The sequence below is a fragment of the Amphiura filiformis genome, chromosome 3 (assembly GCF_039555335.1).
Source record: "Amphiura filiformis chromosome 3, Afil_fr2py, whole genome shotgun sequence".
Classification (NCBI taxonomy): Eukaryota; Metazoa; Echinodermata; class Ophiuroidea; order Amphilepidida; family Amphiuridae; genus Amphiura; species Amphiura filiformis.
In genome coordinates this window covers 78,471,927-78,497,501 of record NC_092630.1, presented here as the reverse complement: position 1 = coordinate 78,497,501, position 25,575 = coordinate 78,471,927, and the positions used below count along the sequence as shown (strand labels likewise).

Genomic DNA, 25,575 nt, shown 5'->3' with positions numbered 1-25,575 from the left:
CCATTTGGAGCAAAGAATGTTGTTATAGTACTAAAATGCACATGTGGAACCTTAGATGAGTGGCGATTGGAACTTGCCGATTTCATCATACCAGTTATTGGCTGCAAGTGAGATTGTATTCCTAAACTTTCTGAATTAGCCATGTATGCTCTGTACTCTGTACTGCAGTGAAGAAACAAGTATCTTAATATATAATTTTCTTGGATTTTTTTTTTTTTTTTTTTCAGATTCATTTGTGAGTGAAGGAGGGGAGAATTTTAGTGTAGGTCAGCGTCAGTTGTTCTGTCTAGCCCGGGCTTTCCTTAGAAAATCTCGTATTCTTATCATGGATGAAGCCACTGCATCTATAGACTTGGAAACAGTAAGTATAGGCATTCATTTTACTCTTTGTAGCTTTTTTATTGTGTTTTGAGGCCACATTTTTTTCCTGAACATAAATGGAACAAACTCATCAAAACATGGAAAAAAACTAATGCACTAAAATGTGAATTTAAAAAGCTAACTGCACGGTCTCCTGAGACTATCCTTTATATATTTGCCATATCGAATGAGTGGATGGAAGTTTCCTTCCAGATTATATGTATAATTTATGTTCTATCATCCATCTCTTCTTACCTTTTTGTGTAAATCCTATAACTTTATTTTAATTTAAAGATGCCATTTTGATTGTCTCCATACAGGATGCTATTTTACAACAAGTTGTAGCTACAGCTTTCAAGGATAGAACCGTCATCACAATTGCAGTAAGTAGCATTATTGGTAATTTTGATAATCTGATAAATCTTGATACTTTCCTTGACTTTGTCAAGCTAACATTACTAGAAATAAATCCCCAACTTCAACAAAGTTGGGGATGTTACTATGTGAACTCACAAATTCAGTGTATCAATCAACTAATTTTGGAAATAAGCTTTTTTCATGGATATACATTGAACCATGCCCGAAAAACAGGATGCTAAAATCACAAAGTACACCTTTAAGATAGAAAATACAATCCCTAAGCAGAAGACCATTTATACATGTGTTAAGGTAGCTGTGTACTCTCAGATACGCATGTAGTAAAAGTGCCATAACTTTGTAAATATTTACGCAAGACATGTAAAAGTATACATTTTTATAAAGGCAAGACATCAATGAATCTCAATATAAGTACGGTTTTGGTGTAAAAACAACAATTATGAAGAAAATCACAAAAAGTGAATTTTGGCCATTTTTGTTCGGTACATCATAACAAAAAAACACTCTTTCCAAAAATGTTTGTTTTGCTTTTTTCTTAATCTTGAGGCACCATTCCAAAAACGTTTTTTTTAGTTTTTTGATATTGGCCTTATTTTTGGAGATATTGACCATATAAGGCATCAAAATGAACTTTTAAAATTCACAACCGCCTATTTGCACAAAATGATGCCTAAAATTGGAAATAGACCAAAATATAAAAAAATGAGAAAACCGTTTCTTAAGTCAATCATGCTTTTTATGATGAGCATAATTGCTTACCTATAGATGCTGTATTTATTGAGTTATTGTGTACCTAAATCGTCATTTTACCGAGAAAATGAACATTGAAATAAAGGCCGTTGAAGTTTAAAGTGGTCACATTTTGCACTTTGATCGAAGCTTACAGGTGAATGCGGCAGTTCTCGTTTTTCTACCTTACATTACGTGAACATCGGGTAAATCCACAAACCCTTGAGAAGTTTGGGCGAAATCTATTCATATCTTGATGTTTAAATCGGGGGAAAGAACTTGAAAAAATCACATTTTATCAGCTAAAGCGGAGCCATATGACGACTAGGTTTTTGTGAAATCAGTGCTTCCGTGGTGTTTCCATAAGATGCGCCGCAAGATGCAGATAAGCGTCGCGTATGCGTAAGCGTATTTGTGCGTTATTAAATTGCGCGACACGCAAAGCGATGCGTTGTTGCTTGCCAAGCGTGTACCCTGCTGGTACAACAAAGATTTTCTTTCCTTTTCAATTTCAAACACGAGTGGAATAGTGAAATAAAATCCTTAAAATATTGCAGTTGGAGTTTACAAATCTGGATTTTCATTCCTTGTATTTATAAAAAACATAACAAAGTACAAACATATCAAAAAAACTCAATTTCGCGAAAGCAACAATGTCTAGAGTACACAGCCGCGTTAAGTCCACATCCCGTATGTGCTTAACTTTTACATGAAACAAAATAGGAGTTAATACTGTTTGATTTCCTTGTATTTTTCAGCATCGTGTGGCAACTATATTGGATTCTGATAAAATTCTGGTGCTGAGTGATGGTCACATAGCGGAATATGATACTCCAGATCGGTTACTTGCAAGAGAAGATAGCATATTTACTACTCTTGTTAAAGGAGGGAAATAAGTAAATGGTAGTTGATCCTCATAATATATCTGTGTATAGTTCAGGGTTCAGTTTTGGCTTTATTTGTCTGTTGATTATTGATTTTATGCAGTGAACTTGAGAATTTGGAATCTTTATTTCAGTGTAATGTAAGGTATTTCATGAGTAACAATGTTATGTGGTGTGATGAAAATGTAACTTATAGAGGGAAAATAAGATGCATTATGAGCACTAAGATCAAAATGGCAGCTGGACTTTTATTTATTTATAGTGTATCAGAGATTAATGAGTGCGTGCAAAGTCAGTACTAATATGTGTCATATTGAATTTGAACGATGAAATCATGATTTCACTTACCATATACATCTATTTGTTGGGTGTATTTGTAGCACATAATTATTGTGTCCTTCTAAAGCAAACAAGTATCAAAAACATGTTTGCCAGATTGGCAGGACCAATCAACCAAGAAGTTGAACATAACATGTAAATAATGTGATTATGTTAATGTTATTAAGACAAGATTACATACATAGTACTGAACATGTCTCAAGATCTCTATCTTGCTAGTGTAACAAACTTATATTTGTAATAGTTGCCTGTGTATGTGCAAGATGTCAGATCTTCTGTGAAGTGAGTTTTGTGATTATTGAAGCAACTCTTATGGTCTCTATTTTTTATCATGTCATAAAAGAAAATGACCGTTTTTGTAAATACATAGACCCTTTTGGGTTGTCATACAATACTGAGTGTAGGCACTCAAATACCTGTGTGCATATTTTCATTATGAGTTGTCTACTACTTGGTGTATAAAGTATAGAATAACTGCCAGTGCAAAAACAACATTCTTCATTATATATCACCTGTCAGACATAATAGGAGACATTTAAATCCATCCATAACAAAATTCCACCGAGCTATATCTTCCAAGATGGGTCTTCAGCAGTTACTTGTATGGGTATGTGTAATTTTTGCTTATCCAGAATGTTTGCAAAATCCTCATAATTGACTTGTCCATCAACTGTTCTGTTTGAAGCTTCCTCATGATGTACTTTATTTTAATTTGCACTATAATTTTCTATAATATTAGAGTAATTGCTGTGAACTGCTATTCTTCAATTGTGTAGATAAGATAAGACAGGGTAATATCAAGTCTTTTAAAATTGAAATAATCAAGATTTTTCAATCAAGTAGCCTGTTTGCACAGAGCAGGATTATTTACATTTAGCATAGGGAAGAGTATGCAGTACAAATGCTCACTTTTCATGGTAGTAATATGCAGTAAAGAGCTCCTGTGGGTATATTAGGTAATTCTTGGCCAAGTTGGAATACTTGGCATGCTTGTAGTTCTGCGATAAGCACACACATATAATGTGGTCCAGAAGGCTTAGTACGCTACATGGACGCAACAGGTATGTTTCAGCTTTGACAAGAATTACTTAATTTACCTATAGTTCATGGTAGTAATTGTCTATTTAATTCTTTAGTCTTTATATATAGTTTGTATATATTTTTTAACTGTTTAAACTTACACTCGATGTGCTATGCATGTCAGTCATTCTATGTGCAAATGGTGGAGATACAAATGGTGACATCTACATAGCTTCTGTACATACAATATGTCTTGTGTATGATTAAAATATTTAACCAAACACTACCAGATGCAATGATCAATGCACTCTCTATAGTTCAAATCATAGGTATACTAGTAGTGATGGTGGCAGGCTGGTATTCTAGCCAAATAATTATTATTAATTTATTTACAACTGCACTGTACTAAAAACAGCTGTTTCAAATACAAATTCTTTCTTTTTTTTTAAATTTGTGATATTGGATTAGTTTTTTGTGATTTTAGATGATTTTCATCATTATCAATGAAATAAAATTGTGTGTGTCTACAAAAACACTCCGCTAAATCTGTGAAAGCTTTTTTATCATCAGAATACTTTATGCCCTTTTCACTGTTTTAAATTTCTTTATCATTATTGGACCTTTATTGTTGTAATAACTAAGTAAATCTCTAAGTAGATAAATCCTATTGAGTTAAGTTGACTTGTATTATTTCAGGGCTGTTGATACTGTTGACTAGTGAGGCACCGGGAGAGAATTATTGTCTGCCAATTGCAATGTCCTATTGAGTTAAGTTGACTTGTATTATTTCAGGGCTGTCGAGATGCAGTCGACCAGTGGGGCGCTGGGAGATAATTAATGTGTGCCAATTGCAATATTTAATTTTTCACCCATGATGATTATATGAGCCAGGGTGCTTGAAAATCTAAAAAGCGTAAGATTTTGCTACCTTGGCATGAGAAAGTGCCCAAATGTGCGAGTCACAGCCCGAATGCCCTGATTATTTACAAGTCGTACCCGGGCTATAGGCCCCCTATATGATAAGGAAAGCTAAACATGAATTGCATTCTTACCCAACAAAACATACCATGTATATTACAATATGCTTGCCAATATGTAGTTGATATAAGAGACCAGTGTGGCATGGCTTTGTGAGTTTAATGAAGTGTACTTTATGAATTGTGTTTAGTTACACAGAAATCTTGTGTGCTTTTTCACTTTCATTTTTAAGTGTGTGAATATTGTAAAAATATCTGTATATGAGTGTAATGGTTTAAATATAATCGCATGGTGGAGGGGGATGTTCTATTTCAATAGCTGGTATGGTGAGTTCTTATATTTCTATCATTACACAAATTGAAGATGTTAATATTTGTTTTATATCACTCGTACATAAATTCTGCAACATAATCATTTTGCTCTTACATAATACATGTTTCCAATAATTTTCCCACTACTAAATTGGTGAATCCAAGAGAAGTAGTCTTTTCCACAGTCACACTCACACAGTCACGCATAGTTGCGTACTATGTTTACTATGTGATGGATCATAATGTATCGCACTATCACACAGTGTAAGCGTTGTTGGGATAGGTAAATGGTAATCAACCAATGAGGTGTCTAGAATTTAGGTATGAGTGATATAAATCACCTTGTAACGAAAAAGCTAAAACCAAAATATTACCTTCTTTGTAAATTTACAGGAAAAGAGTGGTTCAAGTGTGCGGTTATGTAATAGTCCTTAAGAAAAGTGATCATTATTCTTTCCTGATTTGAATCTTAAATATATCTAGTCTAACAAAAACTACGCAAACTACCAATTTACAAAGTCTGCACTTATAATATTCTTAGTTATCTGCAATCAATAATAATTGATGTAAAATTGTATAAAAGAAAAGTAATTTTAATTTTGATTAAGGACAAATGATGTAACCTTATGTGATTAAATCAACATATACTTTGCAAATTAATTCTTTCTTGCTATTTCTTCAAGTTGTCTGGAAATTTAAAGAAAGGATATCATGATGATACTAAGAGTTATGAAACAAGTTTTCCCTCCGTAATTATGTCATTTGAAAGAAGGTACTTCAGTGAAAATATATTATTAGTTTGCCATGAGCTGATAAGGTTTTAAATACACATGCTCTGAATTTAGTGTACTTTGGGGCCATATTTCTTTGCCAATCCAATGGTATGTTACATCAGAAAAGATCTCTCTTGTTACACTGCCTGCATTTAAGTTCTGTTCATAACCCAGAGCTATATGTAAACCCTGTGGGCTCCATATTGTCTCCAGACTCCAGGGGTAGGTTCTGGATATCCTCATTACTTTTGCCATCCTTCATTTGTTCGCTGCAACAAGTGCTGATAATTCACTGCTTGGATCTGCCAGTAAGGTTTCTGGGGTGCCATACTCCATAATCCTTCCTTCATTCATAACAATAATAGTGTCGCAATTTAGGATTGTCGAAACACGGTGCTATGGTGGAAAAAATAATCAAAAGAGTAAACATTTGAAATTGTAGTAGTCTTTTATTGACTGCCAGTTTTGCAGGGTGGCACATTTTATATAATTACATTTCATGCTTGAAGTGTTTCTGAATAGTCAAATGAGACCAGGTTAGAATGCTGTCAAAATGTTCACTTACCGCTATTGTTAAGACTGTCTTATCTTCAAATGCAGTTTGCACAACTTTCTGCAAAATTTCCTCCTGAAATTGGAAATAAAATCGGTGATATCTGTGTTAATTGAGGACCAACCCAGTGATCAAGTTCAATCAGTCGTATTAAAAAATAGTACATTTGGGAACAGCCCATTAATCTGAAGGGTCAAAGTTGAGGAAAGGGCATTTTATGTTAGTTTAGGGGTAGAGTTAGTATTAGGGTTTAGTTAGGGATATGTTTAGTTTAGTTAATAGGTTAGTTTGAAGTTAGGGTGTGGGTTTTTTTAATGTCCTATCGACATGTAACCTTTCAAATTTACCGTATTTGTGTCGATTGAAGCTGTAGCTTCATCCATAACTAATACATGTGAGTTCCTGAGAAATGCTCGTGCTAAACAGAATAACTGTCGCTCACCAACACTGAAATTCTCACCACCCTCCGTTATGTCCGAATCTAAAATGAATATATGAAACAAGCTTAAAATCAAGTTCAGAAAATGTAAGCAAAGTATAATTTTTTCAAATGATCATGTAAAATTCAGTTGTGACAAAATTAGAAATACTTTATCTTTCGATAAAGTATTCATAAATTACTTTATTCACTTACCCAAACCTTTGGTCAAAGAGTGCACAATATTGGTAAGTTGTGCTATCTCTAATGAATGCCACAGTTCGTCATCAGGTTTGTGACCTTTGGGGTCCAAGTTCCATCTAACAAAGATACAATAGAAAACGATTTTAACATGGAAGCCGGTTGACTGAAATAATATGTCCTATAAAATCTTGAAAACGATTTACTTTTTATGTGCTCACGTAAGAGCCTCTATCTTAATTGCAGACAACGAACTTTTATATTTTACCTGATTGTTCCAGTAAATAAGACTGGATCTTGTGGGATGACAGCCAGACGTTGGCGTAAAGTTGTTAGCTGTACACTTGATATATCAATTCCATCAATAAACACATGACCTGTAATTATTTAACAAGTTCAGTGACTGGTAGCTATGAGAATTCCAACATCAATTCACATCAAAACTCACAAACTCTCGAACTTACATTTACAGAAATATGTGTTTGCCTACCTTGTATCAATGCTTACTTACAGCTACTTACCTTCAAAAGTATCAATAAGTCTAAAAAGTGTCAGCGAAAGCGACGATTTTCCACTTCCAGTTCTTCCACAAATTCCAACCTGAAACGAGAGTGGAAACATTACCACCAAATTGATCACTGTGAAATGTTCCATGTTTCTTATTACATCATTAAAATTATTATAAAGTGCAAGCTCTAAAAATGAAATATAGGGCCTACTGAATGATGATGTTTTGACTTGGCAAATTTTAAGATAAAACTGGATCAAACATTGAGTCAATATGAACACATTAAGTGTGTATGTTGACCGAGACCTGTTGCCGTGTTGGTCTCAGATGTTAGTAACCTACATTATAGTGTGGTAAATATTTATCGCAATATTTGCTTAAAATATTTATTTTTTTAAAAATTAAAAAAACGCTACATTTACCAAGTATTTACATTATAACAGATGCGAATTACCTTTTCGCCTGGATTGAAATGTAGACTGATATTATTTAGGACTGGTTCAAGATCTTCAGCATACCGTACCGATATGTTTTCTAGTGAAATATCCCCTTTCTGTGGCCAATTGTCGCCAACGCTTCTCGTTCCTTAAATATACAAAACCAACCTAACATTGTATATTGACAGATGTGCATTGGGCAAGTTTAAGGAATCAACAAGCTCAAAGGTCGCTTTTAATTTGAGGTATAAGTAAATTTCGCGAAATAAATTATGGCAATGTTTCCAAAACATTTTGCCATAATATACCAAAAATATTACCAAAATTTTAACCTGCGCCTCGATAACACTTTAAACGATAAAATTTTAAATTTAGGTAACTTATCGAATTGTGTATTACCCTTGGCTGTATGCCCCCTTCTATGTGCTTGGAAGGATTGCCCTCTTTACGTTGTTTATGTGTTGTGAATTTGACTTTGCCACTATAATGTTCTTTCCTAGATTTGACTCCGAGTTTGACTACTCGGGTTTACCACTTTTTGCTCTCTTTATTTGTTACACTTTATTCTCATTTCTGTTTTACCGCTTTACTATTCTGTTTACCACTATACGGTTCTCTCTTGATGTTTGTGTAGTACTCTACTCTTTCAACAGCGTTCATCTGTATCTCAGTCTCAGTAGCACATCGAACAAGGTTATTCATATAATTGGAAATCTGTACAAATCAAAATATACTCCGTACTTCATTTTCAGTTAGTATATTATTAACAATTTTTATTTTTATTAATAGGAACAGTATGTAATGACAACATAATTAACAAAGGTAATTTGAAATCTATACATACTGATTACGTATACAAATGAGACATGAGGATTGATGACTACATTCCGTTAATGATTCAACACTTATCATGATTATATCTGTCGAAATGGTGAAAATGACACAATTATTTAGAATATCTTACCATCAAAGCATAGACAATTGCCAACCCCACAAGACTAGGCTCTACTCCAAACTCAAGGGAGCTAATCATTGTTGCAATACCGGCAATAAGGATCACACCAGATGCTATTAGATCCTGATTGAAAACAAGAGCGTAATCATTACTTTAATATAAATAATAATAATTAAAAAAACCATCATGTCAAGTTCCTGCTTTATTTAGATTTATATAACAATTCCATATGAGTTGCCGAATTGCATCATCAAAACAAGAATATTCGGCAAAATCCGTTTTACCTTAATATTTCAAGTTATATAATAAGTTGAAAGGGTTATACACATCATATTACATATGAAAAGTTACAAATGAAATTCCCTTTATGTATTAAAATCAAATGATAAAAATGCTTCTATGACTATTATATGGATTGAGATATATTTCACTACTGTAATACAAACCAAAATTTCATGTCCCTAATAAATTATTGTCTGACGTTTTAACCTACCAATCTACCCAAAAAAATCAAAACTTTGACTGTGAATTGCTAGTTATTTTCTAACCCTTACCAATCTGAAAGCTAGCCATCGATTTGCCGTGCGTAAGAATAAGTATGCTGCGTTGTTGATATCAACCTTCGTCAGTATCGCTTGGTTAAACCGGACCTGCTCTCTGTACAATGATAACGTTTACAAATTATGTGACACTTGTATGTTCATCAATTTTGAAAGCAATATAATCTTTCCACAACCGGGATTGCCTTGAACAAAGTTTGTACTAAACCGCGGAGTTTGATAACATTGATTACTGAGACATTGTACAAGATATAGTAACTATATCAACACTACTTCCATGCGCATAATATTAATATTACTTTAAATCGTGACTGTTCAATCTAAGAATTTTAAAATATATGAATGTAATATGCTTATTTTATATCAGGATGTAAGTAGTGCAACCTTTCCACATCTAGTGTCCTTGAATGAAGTTTGTTGTTCATTTTGATATTAAACAATGATTTGTCTGAGCCTATGTGTTCTTTAAATACATACTTCTTAAATATACAACAAAGCGACTTGAAATATCAGTAGTCCTCAATTATCCTTACTTGTAGGCTCTAATTGTAACAAGTCCTCCAAGTGTCTCTGAAAAGTGAGCGAACACTGGAGATTTTGTAACACTCTCCAATCGTTGTAATCCTCTGTAAAATGAAAGAATTGAGGAAAACGATGTATAGAATGCTTGTACAAAGTACAATAACCATAAACTGCATCATAAGCAACACAGAACTGTAGTTTTGAATACTCGTGTGCGAGACATGACACACAGACAGACACCCAGACACGCCCACAGACACGGGTTTACGACAGACAGACAAACTAACAGAGCATGAGAGAGTTGGTTAAAGGAGGAGAATTAAACAGATCAGCTTTACCTTGATGTAGCTATATAATATTTTTGAAGAAAGTAGTATCCAATAAAGGCTGGAGTTACCAATACCACGAATATAGGAGTCACAACGGCGATAGCGACAAATGACGCAAGGACAGCGATAGCAAAGTATAGCGTATTGTCGATTGATTCAAGCATTTTCTGGGTTAAAGTGAAAAAAGAAGGAAAGGAAAAGTACGCAATAACTAAAGAATCAAAATGATTAGAAAGAGAAATTAAATGATTGGACCGAAGAGAAAAAGAAAATAAGAAATTTTTATTATTATGGAATTTAAATATATCCTTTAAAAATCCTTAATATAGCCTCAACAAGAACGTCGGTATACGTATAGTTAAGATATATAATCTTGGTTGCTTAAGGGATCTAAAATGAGCGTTTATTGCGTTTCGACAGTATTTTTGTGGGACATGAGAGCACCTCAGACCTATCGAATTGCATTCTGAATACGAAGCATGTCTTTCTGATATCAAATAATTTTCATTTTTTAAATCACAATATAATACAAATTTTATGACAAATTATAAAAATTTGATATTTTTCAAATTTTTGATATATAACAGTCCTCGAAGTAAATTATATAAATCTAATGACATATTCTTAAAGTGTATGTAGCAGGGAGGAAAAGCCGACGGTCAATTGAAAATTTTGACCTTTCATATTGAAGATATGGATTTTTTTTCCCAAAAGACCTAAATTTTTGGGTGTTTTGGGAAAAAAATCCATATCTTCAATACGAAAGGTCAAAATTTTCAATTGATCGTCGGCTTTTCATCCCACCTACATACACTTTAAGTATAAATCATCAGATTTATAAAGTTTACTTCAAGTACTGTTAAATATCAAAAATATCAATTTTAATGATTTGCCATAAAATGTGTATCAAATTGCGAATTTCAAAAAATCAAAATTATTTGATATCAGAATGACATTCTTCGTATTCAGAATGCAATTCGATATGTCTGATGTGCTTTAATGCCCCACAATAAATACTGTCCAAACGTTCATACCCCAGCCCTTAAAAAGATTGCCTAATTGTGTTAATTTTATTTAATCTTTAATAATGAAGATTTATTACAATGTCTATAACACGGGTGTCGTTCGATAGCCTATTGAGTATTCTGCCAATCGGTGTTGTGTCGAAAAACCTGCATGGGAGAAAAAATGAAGTACATAAATTAATGATACGTTATTAGGCCTATGTGTTATTTCCAATAAGCCGAACACACTGTGCACCTCTTTTAATGCCATTGCTATTTACATAAAAGTCGTTACAAGTAATGTGGGATGTGATTCCAAATTTGCTCGAAATCAAAAAGGTTCAATACGTCTCTCATTTGTACATTGTTTGTACTTCCCCTGGTCACTTCTTTCCTTTGAAATCTCTAAAATCAACATAAACATTGAACTTTGTGCAATATAAGAACTTGAAGTAATTGATTTTTAATATTTATCGTATCTAACAATACAAACCTCATAGGAGCAGCAATAACATTCCACAACATTTCATGGTGAAGTTTGTTAGCTGCTTGAAATAAAGCCTGTAACAAACAAACACAGAAAACCAACGTCGCTGCAATACTGGTGAAGGATAATGCTGCATATCCCACTATATATTCCGTCTCAGTGGTACCCTTAAAAAGGAAAGATTTCGAACATTAATTGGAAATATCAATGTGTTATTCATTTGAAGCGTGTATTTTCTACGGTCATAATGGTGGACAACGCGTCGCTTTTAGAATACAATTTCAGCTTATTTGTATAATCTGGTATTAAAATGCGATATTTGGTTATTTATTTGAAAAGCCCAATATTTAGAATGGGACATTGGATAAGTACTTATGTTAACTTACATTGGTTATGAGACCAGCATTAGACCAATCAGAAAGCCAGAAATTAGTCGCTAACGTAAGTCCACTCTGCGTAAGATAACTGAGAGCTACCAATACGACCAGTGGCCATCCCATGGCATTCATGTAATATAGGTATACACGTGCAGAGATAGAACCACTCTCCATCTCCTCAGCACTAATTAGCTTGCCAACTTCGGAATCTACAAAAATAGGAACATAGTCAGTTTTTCTTTAATAATGATTGTATTTATCTTCGTTTATCAGTTTATTTGCTTTTAAAGAATATGTAATTTACAAAGAAATCATTTAATAAATTAGACTATTTCTTATCTGTATTTTTTGTTTTGATAAAATCGAGATTTTGACTACAAGAAAGCCCGCAAGAAAGAATACTTAAATTACATATATAAATGCAATATAAAACGTTACCACCGTGAGATGTAACAAAGTCATTTGACATAGACATTGACTTGACAAGACTTTCTAGTTGTTGTCTTTCTTGTTGTAGGGATGCGTCCATCTTGTATTCCAATGATTCCGTATCACTGTCAGACACAGCGTCCATCCATTGGTTGTGTAGCTCTGGGTCTTGACCCGTTACCTCTTGAAAACTTCCTTGCTGGGATATTCTTCCATCTTTCATCACAATAACCTGGAATCGGGGAGAATAACATTGTTGAAATCAGGCCTAAATTCATAAGTTTAGAACTTGTAGTGTGGTGAAATGGAATTATCTCGACTTATATAAAGAATGACTTACCTTCGCTGCATACCTCAAGTACTGCAATTGATGTGTGACAAGTATAACAGTTCTCTTTTCTTTGATCAACATGCCAAGAATTCCATGTTCAAAAAGATGACTTCCAACATGGACATCAAGAGCTGATAAAGGATCGTCCTGATAAAAAAAAGAATGAATGCTTCGTGATATTTAAAAAGTGTTGAAATGTGCCGAGGAAAGTTAAACTGGTAACGAACTTAATCTAATTGGTGAAGCCTAAAAGAACAATACTACGAATATCACATTACCAAAAGGACAAGACCAATATGTGAGTAGAGTGATCTGGCCACACTAATTCGTTGTTTCTGTCCACCACTCAAGTTTATCCCTTTTTCACCTATTTCTGTTTTATCCCCAGCTGGTAAGATATCAATATCTGGTAGTAAAGCGCAAGCCTCTAAAACACTCCTGTACCTGCATAGAAACAAGGAAATTAAGTTGTAAACTGAAATGGTAGATTATAGGTATTTTTATTGTAGTTTGTCAATTATCATTTTAGCTGTAAATCTCCGTCTCTGTCACTCTGCCCAAGAGCTTTGTTCTAAAACTACACGTTTCTGCAATATACCAGGAGCTTCAAGTGAAGCAATCTTACCTTTGGGGGTTAAAAGATTGTCCAAATAAAATATTTTCACGTACAGTTGCATTAATCAACCACGCCTTTTGAGCGGCGTAAGCAAAACAAAGTCGATTTCTGCAAATAGAAGAATGTGACGATTGCAATTAAACACTGCGGTACGGTACATCATGAGGTTATAAAGGATCATCCTAATCAAGAAAAATGATTTTCACAAAGTGTTCCTGTTAACGTTAATAGAGTTGGAATGTTGCATGCAAGCATTGTATTCTGCCAGTAGGACAAAATGCTAATATCTATAACATGAGATGAGAAATAATACCGGTAGGACCAGAAATGTAAAAGTTAGCCACCATATTCATACAACTTACTGAATGACTTGGACAGATCCTCGCAATGTTGTCATCTCGCCTAAAATAGCTGCAACTAAAGAAGATTTACCGCTTCCAACATTACCAGTGATCATTGTCAGTTTACCTGTGACGGGAAGTAATCAAACTTTCTATAACAGAGTCCAGTGACTAAATGATTATTCGAGACGATTCGAGATGTTAAGTTTATGTGCCCAAAATATCTTAAAGGCCGCTACAGATTCCGAGTATTTGACGTAGAATATTTGATGTAACATATCTACGTTATCTAATCTATTCCCATTCTATGTAAAAATGTTTCTAAAAAAATTGGTGTCATTAGGCGTGTTAAATACTTCCTGCCTCGTCAAACCATTGTTATGTTATCAAATGCACTTGTTATGCCTCAATTTAATTATGGTAGTTCTGTATGGAGTAATTTTTCTTGTGAATCTCAAGCAAGGCTGCAAGTGTTACAAAATCAGCTAGCCAGGACAATTTTATCTGCTGATATTAGAACACCAATAAGTAACTTAATGAGTGCACTACAGTGGATAAAACTAAATGATAGATGGAATAATCAACTTCTTATTTTAGTTTTTAAGTGTTTAAGAAACCTGGGTCCATCTTATCTATCATCTAAATTTGAATTTGTTCATGATAGTCATATGCATATTACCAGGAATCATTCATCAAATACTCTTGTTGTACCAAAATGTAATTCAAATTCAGGCAAGCGTACACTCCATGCCAGAGCTGTTAATACTTGGAATGAAATTGCACCTCAAATCCGCAAAGAATTAAATAATATGTCTTTGTATCAATTTAAAGCGCGAACAATACTTCTGCTAAATAATTTGGGATTTCTATTCCTTATAAATTGTACTTTTATAAGGACATTTTAGCTTTAGCTTGTATTTTGTATAATCTTTGCCATATGAGTTCAATACTATTTATTATGTTATTGATTTACCATGTGTAAGAAGTAAATTTACTATGTATCAATATGTATTACAGTATTTTATAATTGTATGAGGGCCTGCTTGGAAAGCAGTGCTTGACACTGAAGTGGAATTACCCTCAATAAAGAAAGATTATTATTATTATTATTATTTTTATAATTGTAAATTTAAACTTATGATCTCAACACAAAATTAAGACGTACCTCAAATTTTCGGTCACAATTTTGACCTTCATCTGGAGACTGGCAACCCAAGTTTGGGATCAGTGACCTTTTGGACACTTGACCCCAAAACCCGGTCGTACACTCTGGGTAACTTGTATCGACCCCCGTCGCGGTTGAGAGATGGTTGGTTGACTCTGATGTAAATTGACTCCTTCACACCCCTTTCAAAGTATCTAGCGTCCCGGTCGAGGATTTTGACCTCATCCAAATCAACTTGGTGGCCGGGGACTCAATGTGGACGTGCTGGGAGACGTCCGACGAGGTAGTACTCGGACGACGGTGTTCTGAGAATCTGGGTTTCAAAGATCTTTCAGTCTCACCAATGTAAGATTCTGAACACTGGCCCCGCAGGGTTTTCCCCTGACAGGGGATGTAATAAATTGGTCCGGTATAATGTCTTTCTTCTCAGTTTTGTCTTTAGGTGAGACAAGTAGCTGCCTCAGAGTTTGAGTGGGTTTAAAACAAACTCTGATGCCGTAGGTGCCGAAGATTCTTCGTAGGGCTTCGGAAGTTCCTTTAACGTAGGGCAAAACTACTTGTCCTTTTGTCTCAACGTTTGCATTTTTCGGGTTTCTGTTCTTAGATTTCCTTCTTTCGCTTTCTTAGCTTTGTCAAAGGACCAGTTCGGATAACCGCACTTCTTTAATGCACTGTTAATGTGCGATTTCTCCTCCGCTATGTCCTCTTGCTCAGATATGATACTGTCCGCTCTGTGGTGAAGAGTCTGGATTACACCCAGTTTATGCTGGACAGGATGATTTGAATCAAAGTTCAAGTATTGATCCGTGTGGGTCGGTTTCCTATAGATTTTGATTTTAAGCGTACCGTCCTCTTGGATGACTGTATGAGTGTCGAGGAATGCGAGTGACCTATTTTCCTCGCCTTCTGTCGTGAACTTGATGTCCGGATCGATTGAGTTCAAGTGATTCGTAAACTCCTCCGCGTATTGTTTCTTTAACTTTGTATGGGTATCGTCGACATAACGGAACCACCACAAAGGGGGGTGGGGGGCTGATCTTATCGCTTCCTGTTCTAATTGTTCCATATATAAGTTACAGACGATCGGGGATACGGGTGACCCCATAGCCGCGCCATGGATTTGCTGATAGTAATTTCCATTATACACAAAGTACAATTCAAACACACTTCGAGAAGTTTTGTCACATGTGCCGCAGACAGGCGGGTCCGATCACTAAGTGTGTTATCCTGTTCCAGACGAGCTTGAATAATTCTTAATGCTTTGTCAACGGGTACAGAGGTAAAAAGAGCAGTGACATCATAAGATCTTAATTCTTCGTCCTCCTCTACAGTTTCGTTCTTAATTCGCTCTGCGAAAATCTGAGAATTGGCAACGTGGTGTTCTGTCTTACCAACAAGAGGGGCTAAAATGTCAGCAACCAATTTAGCACTACTGTATGTGATTGACCCGACGCTACTCACAATGGGTCTCAGTGGAGTATCTTTCTTATGAATTTTAGGCAACCCGTAAAATTTAGGTGGAGTTTCGGTGGTGGGGTACAACTGTCTGTACTCAACTCTGTTGATACCACCCTCTTTCTCGATTTCAAGAAGCACAGATGTTAATTGTTTCTTGTACTTACTGGTTGGGTCCTTTTTGCCTAAGTTCTTGTAGGTATTAGTGTCACTAAGAAGTTTCTCACACTTGCGATTGTATTCCTCACTATTCAAGATGACCACTAATCTTCCCTTATCGGCTGGTAAGATTTGGATTGACTGATCTTTCTGAAGCTGTTGCAAAGCTTCCCTCTCCTCTTTAGAAAGGTTAGAGTCAATCTTATTACAGTTCGGGCGAGTGACAAGGTCTCCAGATGAAGGTCAAAGTTGTGACCGAAAATTTGAGGTACGTCTTAATTTTGTGTTGAGATCATAAGTTTAAATTTACAATTATGAAGTCTACCAACACAGATGAACTTTCATGCTATTATTATTATTATTATTTCAGTAATGTTTACGTTCTAACGAATGTTTAATGACGTAAAATCGATAATATGTTGCGTAGAATATATTTTACGCAACATATTATCGATTTGCGTCTTTAAACATTCATTAGAAATTAAACGGTACTGGAAATAGAATGGGAATAGATAAAATAACGTAGATATGCTACATCGAAAAGTCTGTAGGGCCATTTCCTGTCTTTAATGTGGTCAAAATGACCAAATGGTGTCGTAAATCTATCAGGTAGCACATGTATCCTGATTTGCTAGATATTGATTAATTCTGACCTTCAGGAATGATCACATTGATGTCAGATAAAGTTGCTGTTTCACTTTCTGCATTCCACGTAAAGACGCCATCTTTGATCTAGTAATGAACAAAAGAAATCAATCGTTTGGGAACATAATGTTTGACAGAAATGACAAATTCCATAAAAATGAATCAGAATTACACACAGGATTACTTCGATACTCTACTCTAAACACGTGTCAGTAATCAAGCAATTGTCCAACTGACACAACAGCAAAATGCACTGACATGGAACAGCTTCCTGGACCACATTCACGAGCGAATAATTGGAACCCAGCAAAAGAATTCTGTGAGAATGCGTACAAGATCCTTACACAGGTGATTATTTCCAAAGTAAGTGGAATAGTGTGGAACGGGACCGGGGCTGCTTCTGCTTTTCACACACTTTCTTCAAGAGACATATGGAAAGGTTTGTACACAAAAACGATTCATCTATGCACAGTTTACACCTCGATACACCTGAGCACACATTTTCGTCCAAGAGCTTCCAAGCAAGCAGTGAATTGTCTCTACACAGTCTTTAATTACACTACACGGTTGAGTGCATAGCATCGTAAGAACTGTGTGAGCTTCTAGCTGGAAAACAGGCCTCTGTGATTGTTTTTTGTCGAAACCTCAAGTGTTCCCTTCATCCAATCAGAGGGGTGTGGGTGTGTGTGTGTGGGGGGGGAGGGGTCCGCTTAAAACGTAAACAAAATGACATTATAATCAGAACATGCTGTATCACTCCTGCGAACTTGGTAAGCATGGTAAGTGCCATTTTCGTGATTTTAGGAGGTGTTCCAGGAAGTGGAAAACGCACATTGATCACAAGTTTGCCTCATACTTAGTCGAGGATATATGGGGTGCGTGTTGTACTACTCCCCATTCCAGAAAAATACAGCACTAATTTGTTGCTTAATACATTCCTGAGATAGTCACTTTTATCAAATAATATTAGTCACGTGCAAGTCTTACAATCATGGCGACAGTTTCGAGGCAGAATTTAATGCAGAGGTGATTATTTATTCTATCATTTCATCTGTCAAATCCTGGTGAAGCCGTATTCAATATATATTCGTCTTTCTGTCCATATGTCTATCAACAATACCATTCACGTATTGAACGTGTGACTTCTATGAACATTGGGTGCTAGTTATTTTACAACTGGGGTCTTTATCGATCCACGAATAAAAGCTATACAATAAGGCACAAGGTACAATATTGCCAACACCGCGGTTAAGACGCCAAATGGTGCTAGTTCAGTATAGGGCCTGTAACATAAGATCGTTTCCCACTGCTTCACCAAACGAGGGTCATTCAAAAAGTTCTACCTGTTGGGTCACTTTTGTTTTGTTAAAGGTAGCTACTTGAAAATTTACACACATATAGTTCGTAATGTCACCTACAGGTGATGATAAAATCATGTCAAGACCATTTTCAGATTTTTGTTGGTGACCTGAAAACCAGAGTAAGATATGGTACACCGGAAACGGTGACGCATCTTTGGATATTGCACTTGAAAACATTCGTGCAGCCAAATGTACGAACTTCCCTCTTTATACCCAAAAAATCATATTAGTAACAATATAAATTTTGAATGAATATAGACCTTACAGTCCAACACATCATCTGTGACTGAAAAGGTAAAAGTTTGATGGACAAAAATTACCCAGAATTCCAATTGTTGGAGGGATATCTTGTAACATTTCAGGTAATGATAATCAGCATATTGTTAAAGCTGATTTTTCGCCACCTGTAGGAGACATTATGAACTATATAAGTGACGTGTCATGTCAAAAGGAGACACTTTTGGGCAGGTTATCAATTTTGAGGTTTTTACATATCTTAAATATAGAGATATTTTGCTCCACAATGCCGTTTTCCCCAATGAAATCGGACATTCCTAAGCAAATATATTGAGTTGGTAAGTTGTGGTATGATAAAATTGGAAATTGAGATATCGGCCTTTAAAAATATTATTGACAATGTTGAGAGTAGGATTTACCTTGAAAAGTGTCTCAAAAATACAAGATGCCAGTTATATTCCGGTCTGAAACTATCATACAATATTTTAAACATTAATAACATCACAAATTTGCAACAAACCCAAATTGTGAAAAAATCACCCTGGGCAGATTTTTGGCTATTTCTCCATTTACGATCCTGCCCAAAAGTGTCTCCTTTTGACATGACACGTCACATATATGCAAATTTTCAAGTAGCTACCTTTAACAATACAAAAGTTATGACCCAACAGGTAGAACTTTTTGAATGACCCTCGTATATGGCTATTTAACTTCCGAGACCTGTTTTGGATATTGTTTGAAAATACGTTTTCTTTACGAATTGATGGAGCAACATACATATCAGGTGCATGATGGTTTATCAATGAAAAGTTCATTTTAACCCATGGCACGGTTGTTTGATAGCATGTAAAACTGTAGTCATTTTGAAGTAAAGGTGAACACTGATGGCGCTTTTTATCTTAAATCTTGTTTGCATCTTTACAAGGGGTAGACACTTGCATAATGGTATTAGAACATCCGAAAAACTTCTCATCATGAAATGTAAGGAATAGCTTGTATTTTTGACCAATTTAAATAGAGAATAATATGTAAATAGCGCCCTCAGTTTGCACACAAATTTACAGTTTATACAATGAAGATTACCACAATAAAGCAGATCAGGATTAATAATTTGATATAGAAATGAAAATCTATGTTAAAATAGCTGAAAATATATGTGTATATCAGTGTAATAGTTGTTGGTATTGTTCAGGTCTAGAATTGAACACTACATAATGTTTTGTTCGACAAATTAATAAATGATCACATCAAACAACCGTGGTGGACAATGGCGCGGACTAGGAGGTCGATTGTTGAATGGCCACATCTTTCATTGCTTGTAAGGCATCGGCAACACTGACTGAGATTGAGATGGGTTGAAATGAGGTTTTCTTGCTAGATCAAACAGATGCGTACAGGCTTACCATAACGGCCACACCCAATGGTGTCTTTGGTGTTTCAATTCCTTGTACCACTTTATTTTCGGATTGGTCAACAGCCCCATATCCAGGCGCCATTTTTGGTGGTTTGTCATACAAAAGTGGCGTGTTGTCATCATAAGACACAGCTTCCATTGTGACTTCAGCAGAAAAGAAACACTCTAACTCTCCTTGTAACTGTTCATAGAGTGGTAAACGGTGACAAACGAAGTTTAGCTACGATAGGTATATTTAATTACAATGATAGTAGCAGAATGAATTACACACGTATCAGAACAAATACTATTATACTCACCTTCAAATAATCATGATATTAAATACACGTATTGTGTAAGCATGGGGAATTGGTGACAGTTCTTAATACTTTGTTGAATTTGTCTTTACTGTTATTTTGTAAAACGTTGATATTGCAGTGCAGCTTGTACCTGTTCATTGCCATTTCCACTAGTGTCATCATCTATCTCTGGTGCCATCAGAAAGGCCTGAAGACGTCTGGTGCTGACAACGGCATTAGCCAGAAACGCCAGTGCCATCGGAAGATTGTATATGGGTGCATATAGCAGATTGAAGAAAGCCAGCGAAGAAAATGTGACCTCAGGTGTCAGAGGTTTGCCATTCAATAGCTCGTAAGTTGCATATGCCTATACAAAACACAAGAGTGGTTCTAATGAAGTTAGGACATATTAAGTGCAGATCCGTGGAAGTATCACGTTGATACAAACATTCGTTGGAAGATAAAAATTCATTAGAATAGATTGAATAACGAATATTTCACGTCGAATAGTTGGGGGTATCGAAAACTTGTGTATAGACGAACATGATAATCCCTGTGTGAAATTTACAGTCGGCTACAATAGGAGTGTTCATATTATTTTACAATTTACAAAATAATAGAAAATCCCATAAACGTACTTTAAATTCTGAGAGCTGTGTGTGAGTTATTACACATTGGAGTTGCAAGACATTAGCAAAATGTACTTACTATAAGTGTAACTAATATGGGACCAGCTAGCGTCAAGAAATCTGTAAATTATGCATGCAATAGAAATATAAGCGATCAGTGAGACACAATCTCTATACATAACATGCATTAAACGCACATTAAAACGTATATTTTACGTTTTGTAGAAATACTTTTAAGTCTTTCAAAAGGTATAAATATACGTATAAACGTATATATTATACTTCAGAGCAATAGTATCCGTTGAAGACGCCGGTTGACCCAGTGAAAGCGCTCCGGTGAGTGTACCAAATATAAGTAGAGTAGAAGTTTAATTTTGCTTTCTATATACCTTTATACCGCTATGTATGAATATACACGTCATTGTATACCTTTTTAAGAATGTACTTTCAAAAAACACTAACCAATCCCAATCCAGAACCTGGTAATCAAACGCACTCATGTTTACGTTAATAGTTGACTGTGACATTTTACCGGCCACGCATTCAACCCTGCGCTGGTGCATTACAAAACCAGCTCTTGGACCCGAGTTTATTTTACTTATCTTCGAAAGACTCACTGTGATCCAAATATATAATTTGACTTACTTGAGATACTGTAGCACGTGTTGTTCTTTAATACTTGTTTCATCTCATTCTTACGCATCTCCTCAATCTTATCACCAAAGATGGCCTCCCAACCATACAGCTTCAACAGTTTCATTCCTTGCAACAGTTCGTTGGAATGCTTTAATCGGTCATCTGCAAATTCCTATGAAAAACAAGTTGTTACATCGCATATTATGTCATCATTTTTGTGAATAGGTAGTCAGATGTAAACTGATTTTTTTTTACATATACATGTAGAGCATAATAATCCTCAACTGAAGTTGTTCTTAGAAAAAAAAGAATGATAATGGGCAATTAAAATATTCCAATATAATACATTTTCACTAGGTCAGACTTACCAATATGTCCTTTTGTATCTTAGACACAGCACCAGCTATGGACATTTGTAAAGGAAATACAATTAAAAACACAGACGCTCCTATCAATGCAGAAGCGCCAAGTTCAAAATAGAGAAGAATCAGCGTGACGACTACCTATGGGTGAGAAAGAAAACAAGTATAAACACGTGACTTGATTGTCAAGTAAAGATGTAAAGAGCTGTTAGATTGTTCAAATGCACCCACTATAGTTATTTTTTAATACATTTCTGTCATAACTTACTTGAATGGGTATTGCCCACAGGTGATGTAACCATTGGAATAGGAATAACATGGCCGTGGCATCTGTAGACATGTGATTGGTAATACGTCCCATTGTCATTTCACCGCCACTAATAGCGTATGTTGACAGGCGTAATGATTTTTCGTAAACTGTCGTCTAGCAAAGTAACAGAATTGATGTTATTATGCAGGAAAGGTACATTACATTAAGAAAATAAAAACAATCTCTAATGTTACTAGTAATCAAACCATACATTTCAGCTTTCATGTTTGTAGGCACTTGTCATTCGGAAGAAGGTAACGGGTGTTGCAGTTGTTATTTGTTGTATTTCTTTTGTTTGTTTGGTTTGTTTTGGTTGCTTGGTTGATTTCCTTTTTCAAAGCGATACATGTTGTTGTATGGTCAGATTTGATTGTATAGGATGACACTGAATTTCCTTAAGTTCTTGGAGTATATTTTTTGTTTTGTTTTGGATAGAAATCAACAAACTCAGCAATGAAATGACCACTCAATTACCATTGACTTACCTGCAGTGCAGAACGGACATGTACTGAATCAACAGCCATCCAATGCATATGCCTTTGATTAAATGCTGATCGTAGGATAACAGAGACAAATAGGAGACCGACAAGCACAAAACCATTGGATAAGAATTCCTCTACAGTCAACAGGTGTGGCTCCATTGGCTAAGTATCAAACAACATCTTCAAGTCAGAACTTTTAAGTTAAAATTAATTAATAGCAATTAATTAATTAATTAATAGCAATTAATTAATTAATAGCAATTAATTAATTAATAGCAATTAATTAATTAATAGCAATTAATTAATTAATAACGCCCTAATAAACTAATTAATTAGTAGCAATGAATTAATTAATAGCAATTAAAATTTCTCTACAAGACGTGGTTGTGCAATAATTGCCTTGCCCATCAATATGTTAAAAATAAGGATGTCTAAACAGGAGTATTTAAGTTCATGATAATACTTTTTGTACATTCTGACTGTTACTCTATTTATTTGTCCTCATAACGGTATCCTATTGAGAACCCGCTATACTCTTCGGCCCTGATTTGGTAAAACGATCTAACTTGAAATTAGGAGATTTTGAGATAAATCCATATCTTGGGTAATGTGAAGGCGCTCTTTCCATTGGTGAAATCCTCAAATCACCCCCATGCCACCAAATAATGAGATTTTTATATTTTCTAAGACATTAGATCTGTTTAATAATTTATTTTATTCAAAAAGAAAAATATCAAGTGTTCAAACTTAAAAGTTCTTTTTCTCAAAACAGCGATTTTGATTTCAAGTTAGATCATTTTACCAAATCAGGGCCGTCTTGTCCTGCCGTATAATTAATTACTGGATTCTCATTTTGGGGGAACATACACGTGTAAAACATATCTTGATAAAACTACATAAGCTTCAAAAATGGGCTGTGCGAACTACATCAAATGTCACTATCGAAGTCGTTCTGGACCACTTTTTCATAAATATGATATTCTAAACTTATCTGATACCTACAGCTAGAATTTGGTGTACGGTATTGTGTATGTACAAACGTTTTTTAGTCAATTACCAAGCTCATTTAAAAAAAATCTTAAAAAAAAAAAAAAGGTGTTACACAGCAAACAACAATTAACAATTACAATCAAACAAGAAACACAAAAGTTTCTACTCATCAAACGGTCGGGACCACAGGCCCAATATGAAACTCCTTAAATAAAAAATATCCAAGAATCTAAATCATTAGAACACTTTCGAAAAAATACAAATTGAATATTATCCCATCTTACGATTAATCTTGGAGCTATAGTTTTGTGTGCATTGTGTGATAGTCTCTTGTTTTTCTTTTTTTCTGTCTTATCAAATGGGGTGGTCATTCAATGCTGGCCTTATTGGCCTTTCGATCATTCGACCATTCCCTTTATAAATCGTTTCGTTTTATCTTCCCTTTTAGTAATGTATTTAATAAGCATTTCGTCTTTTATTTGGTTATGGAAATAAAGTTAAATTGAAAAACGTGTCACCAAGTTGCTACAGATGCTCCTTAATAGCACTACCCAAATAAATCTTGAATACTGGATTCACCCTGAAGTGGTAGTAAAACAGTCAAACAGTAAAACATTGAACCTCCCGTGAGTGCGTCATTTCACATTACACGCACTTTGCGTTTGATAGTATTTATACTAATTGACAAGTAAACCACCCGCATTTGCAATGGAAAAGGGCTCATCACAAGTGATCTTAGAGAAGAATTTTCAAATCTTATTAGACTTTGACCTTGGAAATACATATTTGGGAATTGAGACACGCTCATCGTTTGCTTCAAAATTAAAACAATTATGAATGCGGGATCAAAATGTGGACTGTAGGCTAATAACCCGGTAGACGGCAGGGGCACTTTTTTCGAATACTATTCGAGTAAGTTTATCCGGCCAACGGATTTATTACGAACGTCGGGTTATACCTAATTCACATTAGCCACTCTATGCACTTTCAGTCCTTTTTGAAACCACAGATCCTGGAAACGGATGACGAATGAACTGACGGACCTGCCAAGTAGGGTCAGGATTTTGGTTCTGAAAAAGGTAAAATGACTGAAAATCACCGAAAGTTTGAAAATCTGCCAATAAATATATTTTGACCATTTTTTTCACAATTAAAAAAGAAAAAGAAAATCCCAAAACACAAAATCTGGGTTGGTAGTGCCATAGAACAGGTTTTTGTTGTTGTTGTTTAATAATGACTTACCGGGTCTCGAATCGCAGGGTATGTAAGTTTTGTAACGTACCCTACAATACCACTTACTGCCAAAGGGCCCACGAAACTGAGTAGATCTGCCAACAGACGTAGAAAAGCTGTCCAAATAATACTACATCCATACACTTGGACGTAAGCCTGCCACAATTGTCTACTCCCCTGGATAATAGATTATAAAACAATTAAAAACATATCCCCCTGTTTTTGTTGTGATGTTAAGGCCAATGAAAGTGAATTTAAGCGGGAACATATGGTTTTAAAATAGTTTTAAAACCTAACAGAAGGTTAAGCACGATACTTTTGAACAAAGTAAAGTGAAGACGAATTCAAAGCAATGTTTATGATAATCACGATTTCTAGG

At 35.0% G+C, this 25,575-nt stretch overlaps 2 protein-coding genes across 4 annotated transcripts in view; one reads left to right on the top strand and one right to left on the bottom strand.

Annotated features, from left to right (window-relative positions):
* Positions 1–5,493, top strand: part of LOC140149196 (ATP-binding cassette sub-family C member 9-like) — a 51,592-nt gene extending 46,099 nt beyond the window's left edge. For all 3 annotated transcript variants that reach the window (XM_072171409.1, XM_072171408.1, XM_072171410.1), the window contains 3 exons: positions 228–361; positions 681–743; positions 2,226–5,493. In XM_072171409.1, the coding sequence (XP_072027510.1) occupies positions 228–361; positions 681–743; positions 2,226–2,363 (335 nt within the window). In that variant the 3' untranslated portion in view covers positions 2,364–5,493. The remainder of the gene's footprint in view (positions 1–227; positions 362–680; positions 744–2,225) is intronic.
* A 522-nt stretch (positions 5,494–6,015) lies between these two features.
* Positions 6,016–23,135, bottom strand: LOC140147518 (ATP-binding cassette sub-family C member 9-like). The gene is made up of 28 exons (XM_072169299.1): positions 22,977–23,135; positions 22,450–22,605; positions 22,188–22,322; positions 21,829–21,991; positions 21,263–21,303; positions 20,706–20,921; positions 20,266–20,457; positions 17,273–17,351; positions 13,862–13,967; positions 13,509–13,607; positions 13,162–13,327; positions 12,893–13,030; positions 12,562–12,784; positions 12,133–12,332; positions 11,753–11,913; positions 11,358–11,427; positions 10,265–10,422; positions 9,938–10,030; positions 9,399–9,501; positions 8,854–8,967; positions 8,492–8,603; positions 7,907–8,037; positions 7,466–7,544; positions 7,213–7,321; positions 6,960–7,063; positions 6,673–6,806; positions 6,338–6,400; positions 6,016–6,168 (listed from the first exon to the last, which is right to left on the bottom strand). The coding sequence occupies exons 1-28, from the start codon at positions 23,130–23,132 to the stop codon at positions 6,031–6,033; spliced, it is 3,639 nt and encodes a 1,212-aa protein (XP_072025400.1). The 5' UTR covers positions 23,133–23,135; the 3' UTR covers positions 6,016–6,030.
* Between the last annotated feature and the right edge of the window lie 2,440 nt (positions 23,136–25,575).